Below are 18,235 nucleotides of genomic sequence, written 5' to 3'. Positions count from 1 at the left end.
CCGAAAAAGGAGAATAATTCAAATGTTTCACAGAGAACGGTATCTTTTTCGATGCAGAAACGATTTACTATCCGATAAACCTTTCGAATGTGATGTTTTTTTCTTTAAAGCGAGACCGAAGAAGTTATCTCGAGTTTCAGCTTATAATAAATTAAATGCAGGGGATACGGAAATTGTTCGACCAATGTTTTCCAATATATTCTACTAACTATTAATGAGAAAGTATCGTAAAATTAAATCTATAATTATATAATTCTTTTTGAAGTTAGAAACCTCGAAAGTTGTACGTTAATGTTATTTGAATATACGTTGTGTTATAATGAATATTATCATAATAACGCAAAAAAAAGTGTCAGAATTTAGTATCGCACAAAATATCAACAGCATATTGTACGTACGGTATCTTTTCAAATTTAACCAACATTTCTTCTAATATACAACTTTAACGCTTTTGGTTCAATTTTATCGCCATAATACACAACACGTGGAGAGAAAACCGATAGTGTCGCATGTATATTAAGCATATTTGTGAAACGCCTGTAGGCGTTCACCGCGCGAAATATACCAATCGACCGAACGCCCGTAGCACCAGAAGTATTGAACAACTATGTATAATATAACTCGGGAAGGAAACACTTTCGAAACTATGTTTGTACGACATGCACAAGCCTTGTCAATACAAAATTGGTACAATATATTGGTGAAATTTACGAAAGGAATTCAAAAATGTCGCGTATAAAAGAGAGAAGAAACGAATCGTTCATAAATGTTCGGTAATATTTAAGAATACTTCACGATCCATCAAAATATGCAATTTCGCGTACTTTGAAAGTTCGAAATGGAAAAATCTATCTTCAAAAAGAAGTTAAATACCTTGTTTCCGAAACTGAACGATTTCGAGAGAATTTTTCCATTGCTTATTTTAAAAATGTAAAAATCGTTCAACTTGTTCGAAATAAATGTTAAATTTCAATTCGAATAATATTTTCCGATCTCGTGGAAATAAATTGATAATTCTTCGTCTCTTGTCAGCCTTTTTCAATAGCTACATCTTTCTGGAGAAAAAGAAACGTGTCTTGAATTTTCGTAAAAGAATTCCAAGTTACTCGTAGAGGGTGAAACTTCTCGCGAATAATTCACGATAAATTTTAACGGTATTTCTATTTGCTTCGTTTTATAATTAAACACTACTTCCCGATGGTCAATCACGCGTGCAATACCTTATGGAAATTGTGGACCGGTGTGCACTTTCGTGATGTTTATTCCCCAGTGAAGCGAACTATAATTTGCACGGGATGCCATCTACGATATGGAGTTTTACCGGACGTTTTATCAGCCACTCGAATAAGCTTCTTATCGCAGGTCGGCTTTTCTCTCCCTTTCTACTTAACCGTCGGTACAGGAGCTTCATTGCTCAGGGGTTGCTTCCGGTTGATGCTTCAACCCTCGGTTAGATGGCAGCACGAGCGTTCCATCGATAAAGAGGGTAGTTCGTGGAACGAATTTCAAATGCTTGAATTACTTCTACTTCTTCAAATATAATCTACTGCTCGTACTGTGGACTTGGAGAGCTTTCACAATTGTATTCTACTTTCGAACAGTAGAACTTGTACTTGTTCAAATGTAATCGATTGATTCTATTAACGACCTGGAGAGATTCTACAACGGTATACTACTTCCAAGAGAAAATAGAACCCAAATATACTTCGCGAATAATACAATAGAAACATCTTGTGCTTGTTTTTCTTCGTTCGAAGAATTCTACTGATAGTATTTCGATTGCAGAAATACGCTCGACTAATTAACGGAACTCACAACGAGAAATAAAAGAAATGTAATGTATACAGTTTCGAGGTGCTACAAATTCTACCTGTGGAAAAGCGATATTCGGTGGAATCTTTTATTCGAAACGAGTATACGGGCTTTCGATTGTTCGATCGAACACCAATAACTTCCTCTGGGTTATGAATTAGAATGGAATAAATTTAAAATAACTTCAGAGAGGAAATTGTATACGATTCGGGTCAAGTGGAAGCACCGCGAGTACTCGGAGCAGACATAACCGGCAATGAAAATGTAAACAATACGAATCCATAAGAATCCATAGGTTACTGACACGTTGAACTTGTAATGGTATCGGTCGTTGCGCAAACTATATCGTAACACCGGTGAATAGTTTCCAAGTTCTATTTATAAAAGTTTATACAACTTTTAGAATTGTAGAGATATATGCGCGAGTATAATCGCGCGGAGAAATTACACAACTTTGAAATGTCTTATACGAACGAATTTCTCTTTAGACAGATCACCAAATTATTGTAATAAAAATTATAGAACACTATTTCAAGGGAAAGGTCGAAGACTCGGAGATTTCAACGAGATTATTCTCGACGCAATGCACATTCCATTTTCTACTAAGAAGCAACTATCGTTCAGAAAATATATTTAATATACTTCTCAACGTTAAAGATAATAGAAATAATGTACACGTGTTTTTCAAATTGCTCGTGTTAATAAATTCAATTGCATGGCGTTTCGAACAATTCGCGTAATATTCCACATTCTATTAAAATTTTCCTCATTTTGAAGAAGACCGAATAAATTGATAAAAATTTCAAGAAATCTATTCCATAGATTTTCTTAAAAAACATACACGCTTTATTATTTCTCTGCAGACGCATACCAGCAAATAGAAATACACGATACACATACTTTAAATAAACGATCAATTTCCAAACGTACATGTACCACGACAATATTCTCTTTCTCAAATTTCATCAATCCCTTAAACTCGAATCCACCAGCCCAAAACACTCAAATAATTACTCATACCTCGAAACTCAATGTATCGATAATATTCCAAACCCTTTGATAAAAATTCGCCCACAGATATCCCAGTACCTATAAAATTTCTGTCTCAGGGTTCTTCTCTACTCACTGTTCCCACAATCTCACCGATTTACCCCCTCCCCCTACTCTTAAATCAGTACTCAGTCTTACGAAACAATTCTTCGGTTCTCTTAACAAAATTCTCTTTTCCAAGTTTCATAAATCCCTTAAACTCATACATAATATTCCAAACCCTTTGAAAAAAATTCGCCCACAGATATCCCAGTATCTATAAAATTTCTGTCTCGGGGTTCTTCTCTACTCACTGTTCCCAAAATCTCACCGATTTACTCCCTCCCCTACTCTTAAATCAGTACTCAGTCTTACGAAACTATTGTCCAGTTCTCTTAACAAAATTCTCTTTTCCAAGTTTCATAAATCCCTTAAACTCGAATCCACCAACCCAAAACACTCAAATAATGACTCATAGATAATATTCCAAACCCTTTGAAGAAAATTCGCCCACAGATATCCCAGTACCTATAAAATTTCTGTCTCGGGGTTCTTCTCTACTCACTGTTCCCACAATCTCACCGATTTACTCCCTCCCCTACTCTTAAATCAGTACTCAGTCTTACGAAACTATTGTCCAGTTCTCTTAACAAAATTCTCTTTTCCAAGTTTCATAAATCCCTTAAACTCGAATCCACCAACCCAAAACACTCAAATAATGACTCATAGATAATATTCCAAACCCTTTGAAGAAAATTCGCCCACAGATATCCCAGTACCTATAAAATTTCTGTCTCAGGGTTCTTCTCTACTCACTGTTCCCACAATCTCACCGATTTACTCCCTCCTCTACTCTTAAAGCAGTACTCAGTCTTACGAAACTATTGTCCAGTTCTCTTAACAAAATTCTCTTTTCCAAGTTTCATCAATCCCTTAAACTTAAATCCACCAGCCCAAAACACTCAAATAACGACTCATAGATAATATTCCAAACCTTTTGATAAAAATTCACCCACAGATATCCCAGTATCTACAAAATTTCTGTCTGGGTGTTCTTCTCTGCCCACCGTTCCCAAAATCTCACCGATTTACGTCTCCCCTACTCTTAAAGCAGTGCTCAGCCCTGTCCTAGGAAACTATTGTCTGGTTCTCGCGGTGTCTTTTTGGTAGCGTCGGCGAGCCTGCGGGGATTGAAACGCGAGAGTAAAGAAAGGAGGGACAAGAAAAATCGGGGTTGATTCGTTCGTTGTGGTGGTGGCGGTGGTGGTGGGGGGAGACGGGGCGGGCAGTCACGCGTGCGGCGCGGGAAATTGAAATTCCCCGAGGGTGGTGTTTTAACAAGGTGACAGACGCAACGGGAGTCCAAACACGAAGAGAACACCGTGCAGCGACCCAAAGTAGGTGCGCGCAGCCGGGGTCTTCGGGGTGAGTGGCGGCACATACATAAACGACACGTGCTCGGGATCTCGGAACAACGATCGGACGGATCATCAACGATACAAGCAGCGGAGACAACGACACAGCGGCGCCCAACAACGGTACAACGTTTCTCGCTTTTCCCTCCGACGCGATATTCAACGCGCGCGTGGTTGACGGACGCTCGTGCGGAAAGAATTCTGAATGCCGCCGACAGTGATCCGGATACTTTCAACAACGTGATTATCACCACGTGATAGGATACGAGAGAAAAGGTACGTTCTCCAAGACGACGTTCTCCGGGTGGAAATTAATCGAGCGCAAATTCGAGGACGAATCAATGAACGATCGAAAAGACGAGGTTTTTCGTTTAAATTATTGTTACTCGTGAGAAACGTGTAATATGTAGCGATCGTATATAATTGTTTCTTTATACGTAGAAGGTATATTAATTTCTTTTTGATTTATTCAAGGGCGATTCGAATGCACTTGAAACGTTCCTGCGTTATGGTAATGTAAAGAGAATTCTGCTGGACGAAATCCGAAAAGAAAATCGTGTTTCGTGTGAATATTACTTGCGTCGTTTTTAATCGAAAAATGTATTCGGTGAAAGTCATTTCAGTGAGGAACGGGAGGGAGAATGTAAAGTTGAATCGATAGAATGTTGTTCATGAATATGCATTACGTATGAAAATTTAGTTTCTTTGTATCTTCGAACGGAAGGGTTGTTTGTATATTGTAATGCATTGATTCGTCCTCTGTAGAAAATGTCGGCTAGTTTAATTTCTTGAATAGAGATTTATTACGATCCGAATACCAATTGTGTGAGCCAAATATTTAAGCAAATTGGACAATTATCTTTTGAGATGTAGATAACCAACGAAGTTTAACTCGATTTTGATTTTGATTTCAAATAAATACCGAGACGAACCGGTATCAAGATTCTACTTTTCGGTTCTATTCCAAAAGAAAAAAAGAAAAGAAAATTTCAATAATTACAGGTACTAATTTCGAATTATCTCTGTACTTTTGAGCGCGAGTTTCGAACGTCGTAACTCACGGTTCATTTACGAAAGTAAACCGCGAAAGTAAGAATTTACGAAAAGAAGAAGCTCGACTGTAAGTCCACCGAGTGGAAAAATTACACCACCAACCAGTTTTAGTATTTCGGTGTGCTATCGAAACTTCCCTCAAGAACCAACATTACCGAGTAATTTATATTCAAAACTGACTTTTACCGATAACAACCGTTAAAGAGGAAGTTGCAACTTCGAAACACGCGTACAGAAGTTTTCCCGCGCAAAATTACATAAAACTACACAATTTGTAGAAAAATAATTCATAACGCGTCGAAGCCCTTAAAATCGGGGTCGTATAAATATCTCACGCGGTGGTACTGGTACTTTCGCTTCTTCTTACACGGGAGCAGCAATGGAAACAACAACAAATAAAAAATACAGTAAACCTGACTCTATACGAGTTCTTACTTTCCACGACAGATCGAAACCTTCAAAATAAAAACCATCGTATCGTTCAGTTCCCAAAGTTAGGTAAAAATCGAAAAATATAAATAAACCTGACTCTTACTTTCCACGACAAATCTAAACCTTCAAAATAAAAACCATCGTATTCAGTTCCCAAAGTTAGGTAAAAATCGAAAAATATAAATAAACCTGACTTTTACTTTCCACGACAAATCTAAACCTTCGAAATAAAAACCATCGTATTCAGTTCCCAAAGTTAAGTAAAAACCGAAAAATATAAATAAACCTGACTTTTACTTTCCACGACAAATCTAAACCTTCGAAATAAAAACCATCGTATTCAGTTCCCAAAGTTAAGTAAAACCCGAAAAAGATAGATAAACCTGACTTTTACTTTCCACGACAAATCTAAACCTTCGAAATAAAAACCATCGTATTCAGTTCCCAAAGTTAAGTAAAACCCGAAAAAGATAGATAAACCTGACTTTTACTTTCCACGACAGATCGAAACCTCCGAAATAAAAACCATCGTAACGTTCAGTCCCTGAAAGTTTAAAAACTTGGCGCGATACGAGAAATTCCCCGGCGTAACGTTGAAGAGGGTAATTCGAAGTGATAATAATTCGCGATAAGGAACGAGTCTCGTAGGCGGCATCCAGATTCGTATCGCTGTACGAAAGCATGATATACGCGCGCATAAAGAAGGGAAGAGCGGTCTGAGAACAATTCAAGGAGACAGCTGGGCTGGTGTGTGCTGCGGGTGAGCGTGGAAGGTTAGCGAAAGGGGTGTGTGCGATGCATATACCCTTTGTTTGATCGGTAGCGGGTGCAGTCGAGGCTTACCTGTCGGAATTGTCGAATGCCGCCATTGATCCGTAACGAGTCCGCGGCGATGCCGGCGATTCCATCGCCGGGCTCCCGCAGCTGCCGCAGGGAGGCAGCACTCGGTGCTGTGCCGGCGTGCAGGGGGCAACAACATCCGGAGCAACAGCACGCCGACGCTTCCGGTTGGGAGCTTTGTCGTATTATGCGCGCACTGGGCGACGTTGTGACAAGAACTGGCGGCGGCGGGGCCTGGCAGGGGCAACAGTGGTGTCCGCTCTTCACGCTTTCTCTGCAACCGAACAAGGAACGATGTTATTGACGCTAGCGGCTAGCGGGACAAGTAACACGTGAGTTGCTCGAACGTAATCGAACCGAGTTTCGTGCCGAGGGCGGACTCAACGTTGCGGCTAGTTTGTATCGTAGATGGATTGTGGTCCTGTGTGGGTCTGGGTTTAGGTCATTTGAAAGAGAAATATTTCTTCGATAGGTTCTCGTTTTTGGCACCTTTCTTATTTGTAACGAGAAAGAGGAATTTATAGAGTGAATTTCGATTTTTGATTATGGTAATAATATTGGTAATGTAAATGAACATGGTAATTGTAAATGAAATTTATCTCGCGCGTGGTCGAATATATTGTAGTTTTATTGGAATTAGTTTTATTGTCGATTTTGAAATATTTTAATTTATTGTAAACACAGCAATGTACTAATATAATTTAAGCTAACATTGAGGTTAACGTTAAGTTGACATGAAGGTTGAACCGAAAGTTAACATGAAGGTTGAACCGGAAGATAACGCGAAGGTTAAACCGGAAGTGGAGGCTAAACCGGAAGTGGAGGTTAAACCGGAAGTGGATGCTAAACCAGAAGTGGAGGCTAAACCGGAAGTGGAGGTTAAACCGGAAGTGGAGGCTAAACCGGAAATTGAAGGCCAAACCAAAAGTTAACATGATTAAACCGGAAGTTGGTGTGAAGGTTAAACCGGAAGTTGACAAGAAGATTGGACCGGAAGTTGGCATGAAGGTTGAACCGAAAGTCAACATTAAAATTAACATTGAAGTTATCATTAAAGTCAAGTTAACATTGTCGTTTATTATTTATCGAAGTACAAGTTTCTTTAAAAATTATATTCGGATGGAATGTGTTCGTGTACGTGAGAAATACTAATCGTTCACGATAGTGTTTTCCAAGGGATGGTCATAACGAGAAATGAAAGTTTATCGTATGGTATAAGAGAAAAGTTCTCGTAATGTTTACGTGCCAAAAATATCGATTTTCACCCTTTGGAAGATAGTTTCTTCTCGTTAATAAGTTTATTTACAGGTAGAACTTTTTCGATACCGTAATGACGCAAACTTGGAACAGTCTAAAATGATTGAACTAGTGGTAACTTGATTACTTCCTGATAATGCTGCCTGATGAAGTAGTTAGACGATATCCTATTTGTATCGCACCATATACCCTCTGGCTCACAAAGGCCTCGTTAATTTAGAGGTGCTAATTTAGAACCGACTGAAACGAGGTACTAACCGATGAAAGCTTGCTTGCTTTCTGATACGTTGATCGATGGAGTGTTAGTTGGCCGATCTTTGATTACTCCATGACCGATTGCTATCGGGATGTTGATTGAACAATTGGTCGAAGACCAAGACCGAACTTTAATTTTTCTTGAGCGAAATCACTCCACTGCTCACTCGGCTAATTTTTTTTCGAAAAAGAAACACCTATATCCGCTGTGTTTCCATTTTCAATGGAACTTTGGCAACGGAACCGTGTCTTCACCAGGTTCCCAATTCTCGGAATACCATGTCTTCGAGAAACATTGAAAATTTACTATTTCTATACTTTGGACGTTCTTGAATGCACGCGACACCGAATCTTTATTTCCTCCGCAAGAGTGCACTCCATTCTTGCCAAGAAAATATATTTCACGTCGTTCCACAAATAAGGAACAAAGTATCGTGCTTGCGGGGAAAGCAATAACATTGGAATTACCGGGGGAATTATGCAGTCAAATTGTTACGAGTTGAACTTTTACAAAGAACGATGAGAGGTTCCCCTTAAATCCCTCAAGACCCATTGCGATAATTCTTCACTTCGGAACGTCATATTAACGTACCGATTTCCTAGCTCCGGGCAACTGCGCTACACTTTCATCTAGATTGTTCCGAAATTGGTATACGAAGTTCGATACATCGAATTTGGGGTTATTTTACGATTAGCTCGTCGTTTTAACAAAATTTTCTTCACGTATCGATCAACTTTCAAGACGTACGAGTTTCCAAGTATTACCAAGTCTATCTTCGATCCTCGATCTTTACTCTAACGTTAGTCACACCTAGGAACGTAATTTTATTATTTCAAACGTCAGAGATCCAATAATTGTCCAATTACATTCTAGAGAATTGTTTTCTAGAAAATTTCAAAATAATTACAACCTTTTAAAATATCGATTTTCTATACGCGTTATCAAATCACTACCTCTACGTTTTCGTTGCTAAAAAATGTTCAACCGCCATATTTGACGTTTTACGTGATCGAGGATCGTGTAAAAAGCTTCTCGCGATATCAGCCGCACACTCGTGTACAGTTTCACGCGTTTAATAACGCTTTTCCGTCTCTCATAGTTGGTCCTGTAACGTTCCCGTTAATATTATTATTTTTCAAACCATATTGTATTCAATTCATTGGACAGGAACAGATTCTGTTCTCCGTTATGAAATACCCGTATAAATGTTTCATTATGCTGCGTTTTAATTAAAATTAGAACGGGCCGCTCGCGGCGCATCCTTCTTAACGTCGGCTTAAAGCTTCTTCGGCTCTGATACCGGATTTGATTATGGTATTATGAAGAGCACCGCTTGATAACGTTATAACATTATCACGGGCGTATCGATCCGGGTGCACGCACCGCGCGACGCCGCTAATGAAGTTTCGCCTAATGAACAGTAGACGCCATTGTCAATTTCGTCATTGGGTGTTAATTATCTTATACAACTGGTAAACACATTGACTGTCAATAGAACTATCGCGCAACAATACGTGGTACACACGCGAACACGAGCAATGCCCGACGCGCGGAATGGCCGCGTACCCTCCTATCTATGCGAGCCATCGCGATACACCGACATAATAACCGGCTATATCGCGAAGAATTTGAATATGCAAATCGGGATACGACGAACCGCCACAGGAAGACGCGTTTGAATTACTCGGGCCATTGTTCTCCGAAATTAGTCGAAATTTAATGTACGTGTAATGCCAACCCGGTCTACGGTGTTTACGTATTGTACGTAACGTGTTCGAGACGATAATCGGAAACGTAGAAACGACACGATCGAAGAGTCCACGATTGAAAATTTTGAAAACGATTGCGACGAAGATCGTACGCGTGTGATGAAGAAAAGAAGGCTGCACCGTGTGATTATTTTATGTTCGTAGTGCAACGTTTCGTTTGAATTTTTCTGTATCGCGTAAGTATCGAACAAGACACACCGTTGTGTTTTTCTTTGTAAGTAGAATCGTGCACCACCTGTGACATTTTACAATTTTTCCATCGTAAAATTATCATACGCGTGAAGTGAATCAACGAAGGTCGAAAACGTTACGCGAAATATGTATACCCGAGCCAGGTGATTTCAAAGTGAGTTATTTTCATTTGACAATCATTGTTCCTCGGAATGTTTATACCGAACAATGTGATTCCTAGTCTCGCGAGTGACTGCTGGGTAACGGTGAACGAGGAAGGAGAAATTCCGCGAACAAGCATACTGGATTACTATTAACCGAATTGGATAAGTGTGTATCGGGAAATGGTAATTAAAGTCGAGAAAATATTTGGACGAGTTTTTCCGCGGAATAAGTGGAAAATCGTGTAGATGGAAAAGTTACATGAACTGGGAACGAGGAAACGAATAGAATAGAATGCATCGCGATAAACAAGGTAGCTGGATACTTTGATGAAAAGCTTTCGTAATATACGGGCACTTGTTTCAAGTAAACTTTATGTAACGCGTGCTATTTCCATACTTTGTTTATGTTCACGTTTACAACTCGGAGGAACTATGTAAAACAGAAGCGGTGAAGTTGTACTACGAATACCACTGGTGAATCGTTTCGAGCGAATCTTTTATACACTGGTCTCATTGTTCCTTTCTTCTTGAAAAAGTAACCAATGCTACGAAATTGAGCAAATAATTATATTCTTATAACCTTTTTATCAGAAACGTGTCCTTTTCTTTATCGTTCGAAATCTTTTCTACCCAACGAATGTTCGAGTGACTGCACAGTGTTTCGATTGTGCAAAGATAATGCAATCAATTGTCTTCTAATCGAAGAATTTGTATAAAACGATGAATGGAAATGTGAACTGTCTCTATTGTATAAATTGAATTTAAATTTGAAATAAAAATGCTCGAGTATCGTCAAAGAACGGGAAGACCTTATAGAATTTTATAAATTCGATGTTAACTCAACGCTAGAGTATCTTTTCCAACGCTACGGTGTATCCAAACTGTTTAGCAATAATATATACGCGTTGAACGTGTACAACAAGTTCTTGGGAGATTAATTTGCAAGTCATTTTACCGTTTTTGTGGTTTCACTTGTGGTAAGTATGACCTTACGGATGAGAAGGCTAACCGGTACGAATGCGGAAAATGTCGGGAGCAAAATGGGGATATGGTAATTAGAAATAACTTTTCGCATTTGATTACGAGCATCCGTGTTGTTTGCGTTTTAAAGCTATTACACGAAACTTTGGCAAAAATCCATCCACCGAAGTAATATCCATCTCTAATTCACTTTGTGCAACTTCTAATCCATGCGGGGAATATTTCGACGGTTATTGCTTAAATTTCTCTAATATTTAAAACTTCCGCTCGTTTCACGAACAGTGCAATTAAGTAGTCAGGACTTGTTCGACATCTTTGTAGAAAGAATTTAGACGCAAGTGGAATATCGATTTATGCACAAAGTCATTACGCATCTAAAAGCAGATTTTCAATTTGTGAAAACGTTCACGATTTGTCAAACGACCGATCGTGAGTCGTGCCACCGTAATAAAACGAAACGAAGCAATTGTACGGTATTAACGTGAACGATCGTTTCAAGTTAATTATGCCGAGAAACCGAGACTCACCGTGACGTTACGGAAAATAAAGAAAACAACCGTTTACTTTAAATACAAATCAAGAACTCGTCCAGAGTCGAAAACAACTCACCGTTCCAGCCGTTGAGCGTTTATTATTCATCGTTACAACATTTTCGAGCTGGTCGCGGGTCCTCTCCGGTATCGATTTTCTCCTTCGTAAATTGATAAACATAAATTGACGCGTTACAACGATGAATAATAAACGCTCGACGCACGGAAGCACGAGTTGTTTTCGTCTCTTTCGAAAATCGATGAACAACTACTCATTTCCGAGGCCAGTTTTCACCGACTCCCGTCCTCTTTCCTCGTGGATCGTTTTTACGATCGTTTGGTAAATGAAAAAGAAAAGAAGAAACCAGCGTATCACGCACAAAGGAAATTAGTTCAATTTCGTTCGAAATACTCGGTCGGTGACAATATTGCCCAAAAGAGACCGCACGCAAACTTCTGGATACGGTTGAAAGGGGGTCAGAGAAAATCCGAGGGAATAAAAATCGTGGAACTGGATACGGAAAGGAGAGCCAAGGTGAATCTCGTCGGAAGGGACTAATTCGATTTCACCGGCAGAATGTGCTCAAGTATTGTGTCGTCGAGACTCTTTGTCCAGGCCAGGTTGAGTGCTCTCGGTTTTGAACGCCGCTGACGCAAAGAGACTGTCGTTCCGAGATATCGTTAGAAATGGGTTCGTGAATCCGGCTTCGGTTCCTTCCTCGAGCGCCAATAACGCAATCGAAGTGGCCACGTTACGCTCGGCGTCTCGGCGCGGCGCCGGCGTCTCGGAGCGACGCGATTAATTTTATTTTACGGCGGTATCATTTGTCTTTGGTAATGGCGCTTCGTACCACCTGATCGTGATTTACGATACGCGCGGAACCCCTGTTTCGCGGCAGAAGTCGAACCTGAACGCGACCGTTCGCCAGGACGTCTCGTTACAACCATTTAATTAGCAATCGTTGCAATTCGACGTTGATGTTTGGGAGTTCGACGAAGGAACCAACCGTGGAACGAGTGTTTTTTTTTTTTTTTTTTATTATTTCTCGTACAGAGATACGAACGATAGGGAGGAATAAATTCTGAGAAATTGGAAAATTACAATCGTTGAATCGTTTTCTTATGATACGTGACATTGGTCCTGCTTTTATCCCACGTTTCCATTTTTCTTTATTAAAATTGTCGTTGTTGTTACTATTGGCGATGGTGAGTCGTATTCAGGTGGAGTCGATCGATCATGTGGATTTATATTTTATCGTTAGTGAACATTTATCGCAAGTAATCTTTCGTACACCGATGTTTCTGTGAAATACGATACGTTCGTTACTCAACGATGGAAACTTTCCTATCTGTATGAATTCCTCGAGAAGGGAAAAGAAAGTCACCTTGCTAATTTCTAGGGTTGGTTTGGATATCTTCCCGGACATCTGACAAGAAAAAAATTGATAAAAAAAACTCGAGCTACAGTCCATGGCTTCCCCTTGCGAGTCACTGAATTTTTTGTCGGCCTTAACGATCGTAGGGATTGGTGACAAGGAGGAGTGATAGGGACACGCGGTACGGGACAACGTAGAAACGTGTATTTATTAACGTTGGGGCAGAATTAATTACACGTTGAGCTTCTCTCGGAAAATATTGTGCGATTTCAGTGACGTTTCTTCTTGTTATTTTTAAACGGAAACATTGCAACGATGTACATTGCTCCAATACGTTTTCGTTTATTTTTGGGACAAGATGAGGTTTCGGTGCATCTGCACAATTATTGGAAACAAACGTTCCATAATTAAAACTATAATTCACCCAGTATACATTACGGACATTGCGCCGTCGAACTGTCATCTCTCGCGAGTAATGGCGTACTTTTTTTTAATAGGAGTTAATTAAACAATATTCGATACGTCGAACATAAATGTATGGAATTGCATGGAAATAATCGATATAACATTTCATAGAAATACAATTGCTTTGGCAATGATTGTAGAAGACCATAAATATCACCATAGACTCTCGTAAATACCCGTAGAATTTAAATCATCGTGCTTGAACTTAATTTTGTTGCGGACGGTTAACGCACAGACCGAAGCAAGAACAATAACGCGTTATTTATTGATAATAGAATTTCTAAGAAAATATCGTTCATACCATTATCGTTAAATTCTATTGGGACCTTTTATAATTAAAATTTTCCAACAATTTTTCCAAGTTGCTTTTCAAACGAATACATCCTACACCATAAATTTATTCATCGGTATTAATCTTTTTCCTGTCTTGTAATGTAAATTTGATCAAATATCTTTCGAGCACAATATATATTAGTATTTTCCGTAAGTATATTTTCTGCGTTAATCTTTTCTCTCTAATCAATATGTAATTCAACATTAGATTAATTATACTCTTTTCACAGTTGCTGCTGGGGAATAATAAACAATAATTATGAATTTTTCAACCATTTCTTCGAAACGTACAAACGTCTAGTTCGATTACAGTTTATACCGTAAGGTTGGTAAGTTGATGATGGATCTATAGAAATCGTTGAAGTTAAATTGTTCCTGTGTATACACGTAGCTCGTAAATAAATTTCCAGACACTTTTCAGCCGATGAATCCATAAACGTGTAAATAAATTTTCGAATTATACGGCTGTGTACGAGTTTTTATCAACTACGAGTCGCTCGTGTTAAGATTTATCGACGCAACGTGCGTCCTTTCGAGTATTTTAGCATCGCTGAGTCACGTACTCGCGTTTGGTGCTTCGCTTCTGAGTTTCTCTACCCAATTCTTACGGTCCTTAAGACAGACTCCAGCAGGAATATAACAGGGAATTGCACGGGATCACTGGAAAGCCGGTTTCATCCTTTCCTGGACCGGCGTTACACCAAGGGTTTCACAGTCCCTTCTGGATATTATATTCCTGACCATATGTTACTTCAATGAAGCCATCACGCGGATCCACACGTTTTACATTTCATATTTTATTCCTTCGTAGAAACTCAGGTTTCAACCTTTAAAAAGACATCACGTTTGACAACCGTCCGTTACCCACAGTTAGAAAAAAATAGCATTCGCGTCTTGGGAACAATTTCAACGTAGAACGCGAATTTCTGGAAACTGTATCGAAGTTCGTTAATTTATCGTACGATGAATTATTATTTTAACGTACGAGGGGTCGGGAAATGGTACAACTGAATGAATGGAGTGTGTCAAGTGTTTCAGTGCGAGAAAAATCTTTCCACGAATCTATGTTCGATCGCGTTTCGTTAATAGATCGTAACGATTGGTAGATTTGTAGCAATATCGAACGTTTTGCTTCGATAATTCATTGAACCTGTCATTGAATTATAAATAAACGATGAACGAACGATGAACGAGTGCAAGAGGATAGACGAAAGATAAATAGAGATGTGGAGAAAGAGTTTCGGAGCTTCGACGTAAAAACTATCTATTTTCGTACTAATTCCCCGGGATTTTTAGAATTCACGGAATCCTCGGAGATTGGAATATTTTTCCATAATTTGGAATGGTGGATCTGGCTCCAAAGAGATTCCAAACGAGCACGTAAAAATTCATTAAGAATTCCCGCGGGGCCGTAAAACTTGCACAATCTTTCCAGGAAGTATTCCACAGTTTCCTGGTCGTTTTCTCGGTAACTGGCATCGGTTTCCGCGTCCTCCTCGGACGATCCAAACGCAACGAGTAATGCGAAACGCTTCAAAAAACCGTTACACTGTCCTCAATCCGATACGTATCCCACGGAAGATAAGATCTGCTTTTCTATGCTTTTTCAATGCATAGAATACCAACCATCGACGACCCCGGCCGAACAAGAGAGCATCGACGAAACATTGCCAACGATTCCTATTCTCCGAGACTAAGAATATCGTCCTCGAACTTTCCTCAACCCTTCGGGGAGTACCCTTATATCTCGGGGGGGAGGAGATCGATGATCATCGTACGGATCTCTATGAATTTTTCTATCGGTTAAAATCTGAAACGCTCGTCTTTGGAACGATACATTCTGTGGGATCGTGGAATTGTTTAGCACAAGAGAAAATGTAAATAGGACGTTTATTTTTAGATAAATATATTACAGTCGTGCAGCGGGGTATGGTTATGAACAACTGAACAGATTGTAACGATCACGTCGTCACACCAACGGAAAAAATAGGAAAGCCGGTATCGAGATCATCCACCATTCCTTGACTTCTCAAGTACTGCATGGTTCAATGTCGTTGTATTCCAACACATTCGATTCGATGAATTGTCCAAAATTTCCATCATTTGAACAAACTCGTTTTATTAATTTCATATTTCTCTCTCAGAAGGAACCATTGACTACGACTGTAACAGCTGTACAATTTATAGGGGGTGCGTTCTTAAACTCGTCTCTATTTTCTCGGCTATCAGTGCACTCGTGTGCAGAACAATATATAAAAGACACGTATTTCAACGAGACAAGTGACCATATACTGGTTATGGCAGCTCAAGGCTAACTAGAATACATCGCTCGCTATTCACTCCTTAACTGAAACGATAAACTTCGAACGTTTTCTCTAATAGTTTCTCATTTCACTCTTAAAGAGACCATTATGGAGTAAGGATAAGTCGCGTTCGGGTGTAAGGGATTGTTCGAAGGGCAGAAATTTTCCATCGGGAACTAAGAAACGAGGAATCGAGACCCGTGTGTCAACAGGGATTTTAAAATACGAATGTTTTCTAAATATCGCGCAAAAATTATTATCATTATTATTATTACTACGTTTAACATTCCCAGGAATTTTCCACGATCATCTTCGGATCCAAAATCTCGTAGGCAATCGATACAATGTTTAACGAAATATATGATAATATATTAGGGGGACCGGAAAGTAATGTCGTTTCCTTACATTAAATTCAAACACAAATTTTTAACGAGTTTTTATTTTTAATCAATGATATAATCACCCTCATTATCAACAACCTTTTGCCATCTAGTGTGCAAATTTTCAATGCCGGATCGATAAAAATCAATTGGTTTTTGAGCAAAATATACAGAGATGGCATTTTGAATATCATCCAAATTTGCAAATCTTTTGCCACTTAGAAAGTGTTGAAGCGATCGGAATAAATGGAAATCCGATGGTGCAACATCGGGCGAGTATGGTGGGTGAGGCAGTACCTCCCACCCCAATTCATTAATTTTTGCCAAGGTTCGTCTTGCGCAGTGCGGTCTTGCATTATCGTCTTGCAGAATAACGCCTTTTCTCTTGACAATCGCTGGCCACTTTTCAATTAAAGATTTATTTACACGATCTAATTGTTCACAGTAAAGGTCTGCATTCACAGTCTGTCCAGGTTTCAGCACTTCAAAATGAACAACGCCGCGAATACTCCACCAAACACACAAAAGGGCCTTTTTGGGGTGTAAACCTGGCTTAGCAGTACTTTGTGGCGATTCATTTGGAGAGAGTCACTGCCTTTTGCGTTTTGGATAATCATAAAGAACCCACTTTTCATCTCCGGTGATCAAGCGATCAAAAAACGCTTCTGTATTGTGCCGTTGAAGCAATAAGTTGCATGTGGTGGATCGGTTAGCCTTGTTCTCTTCGGACAGATTATGCGGGACCCAAACACCTGCTCTGCTTACCTTCCCAATCTGCTGCAAATGTTCTTGGATGGTCGACCAAGGTTGGTTAAGACTGTTTGACAATTCCTCGATTGTCCGACACGGATTTGCTTCCACTTCCGCACTTAACACGTCATTGTCTAACGTTGTTGGTCTTCCTGATCGATACGAGTCGGAAAGATCAAAATTACCGGATTTGAACTTGGAAAACCACCTTTGGCATTGACGAACGTCTAATGCATTTGGATAAACATCGCAAATGTTTTTGGTAGCAACTGTTGCGTTACTACCCTTGCGAAACTCAAAAAGCATGCAATGCCGGATATGTACCTCTTCTGGTATTTGGCTGGCCATTTCACCCAAAATTGTAAAGAAAAATTTTAAATTTAATTATTTACAACTAAACAAGTCACTATAACCTCAGAATGTCTTTGCTACGACTTTAATGTACACAATGAGCTGACAAATGACAATCAAATAGTGACATGCGCAGAAACGACATTACTTTCCGGTCCACCTAATATTTTTAAAAGTTCGCGCAGCTGATTATTCAGCAAGTTAGATCGATCCGGAACAAAGTTTCAAATATCTCGGAGATCGTCGTTCTCGTGTCTCGTACAGGCGACACCACCGTTTCTAAGGATTCGATCGTTAACCTCGCGAGAACTGGAGAACGTCGAGACGTCGTTTGGTCCGCGAGAAAATTCGACCATGGAAACGAGGTAGCCGTCTTCCACGTAAACGATAATCACGGATGCGAACGCGGAACGACGATACGTTTCACGGGATAGGCCGTTTTCGTTGCAGCTGCAATTTCGTTCGAATTTACGGTGTCGTTCGTAGGAAAGTGCCGATTTTAACCCCATTTCGACCACCTTTCACCCAGAGAACACAAGATTTCTCGATTTAGGGTTACTTTTCAGCG

General features: G+C 39.6%; 1 protein-coding gene across 1 annotated transcript in view; it reads right to left on the bottom strand.

Moving 5' to 3' along the window:
* Positions 1–18,235, bottom strand: part of Sk (small conductance calcium-activated potassium channel) — a 414,746-nt gene that overhangs the window by 265,513 nt on the left and 130,998 nt on the right. The window contains exon 3 of the mRNA XM_076312794.1: positions 6,585–6,855. Coding sequence (XP_076168909.1) covers positions 6,585–6,855 — 271 coding nt within the window. The remainder of the gene's footprint in view (positions 1–6,584; positions 6,856–18,235) is intronic.

This window comes from Ptiloglossa arizonensis, chromosome 5 (genome assembly GCF_051014685.1).
Source record: "Ptiloglossa arizonensis isolate GNS036 chromosome 5, iyPtiAriz1_principal, whole genome shotgun sequence".
NCBI classification, from domain to species: Eukaryota; Metazoa; Arthropoda; class Insecta; order Hymenoptera; family Colletidae; genus Ptiloglossa; species Ptiloglossa arizonensis.
The sequence above is the reverse complement of the archived record's forward strand: the minus strand, read 5'-3'. Positions and strand labels throughout refer to the sequence as shown.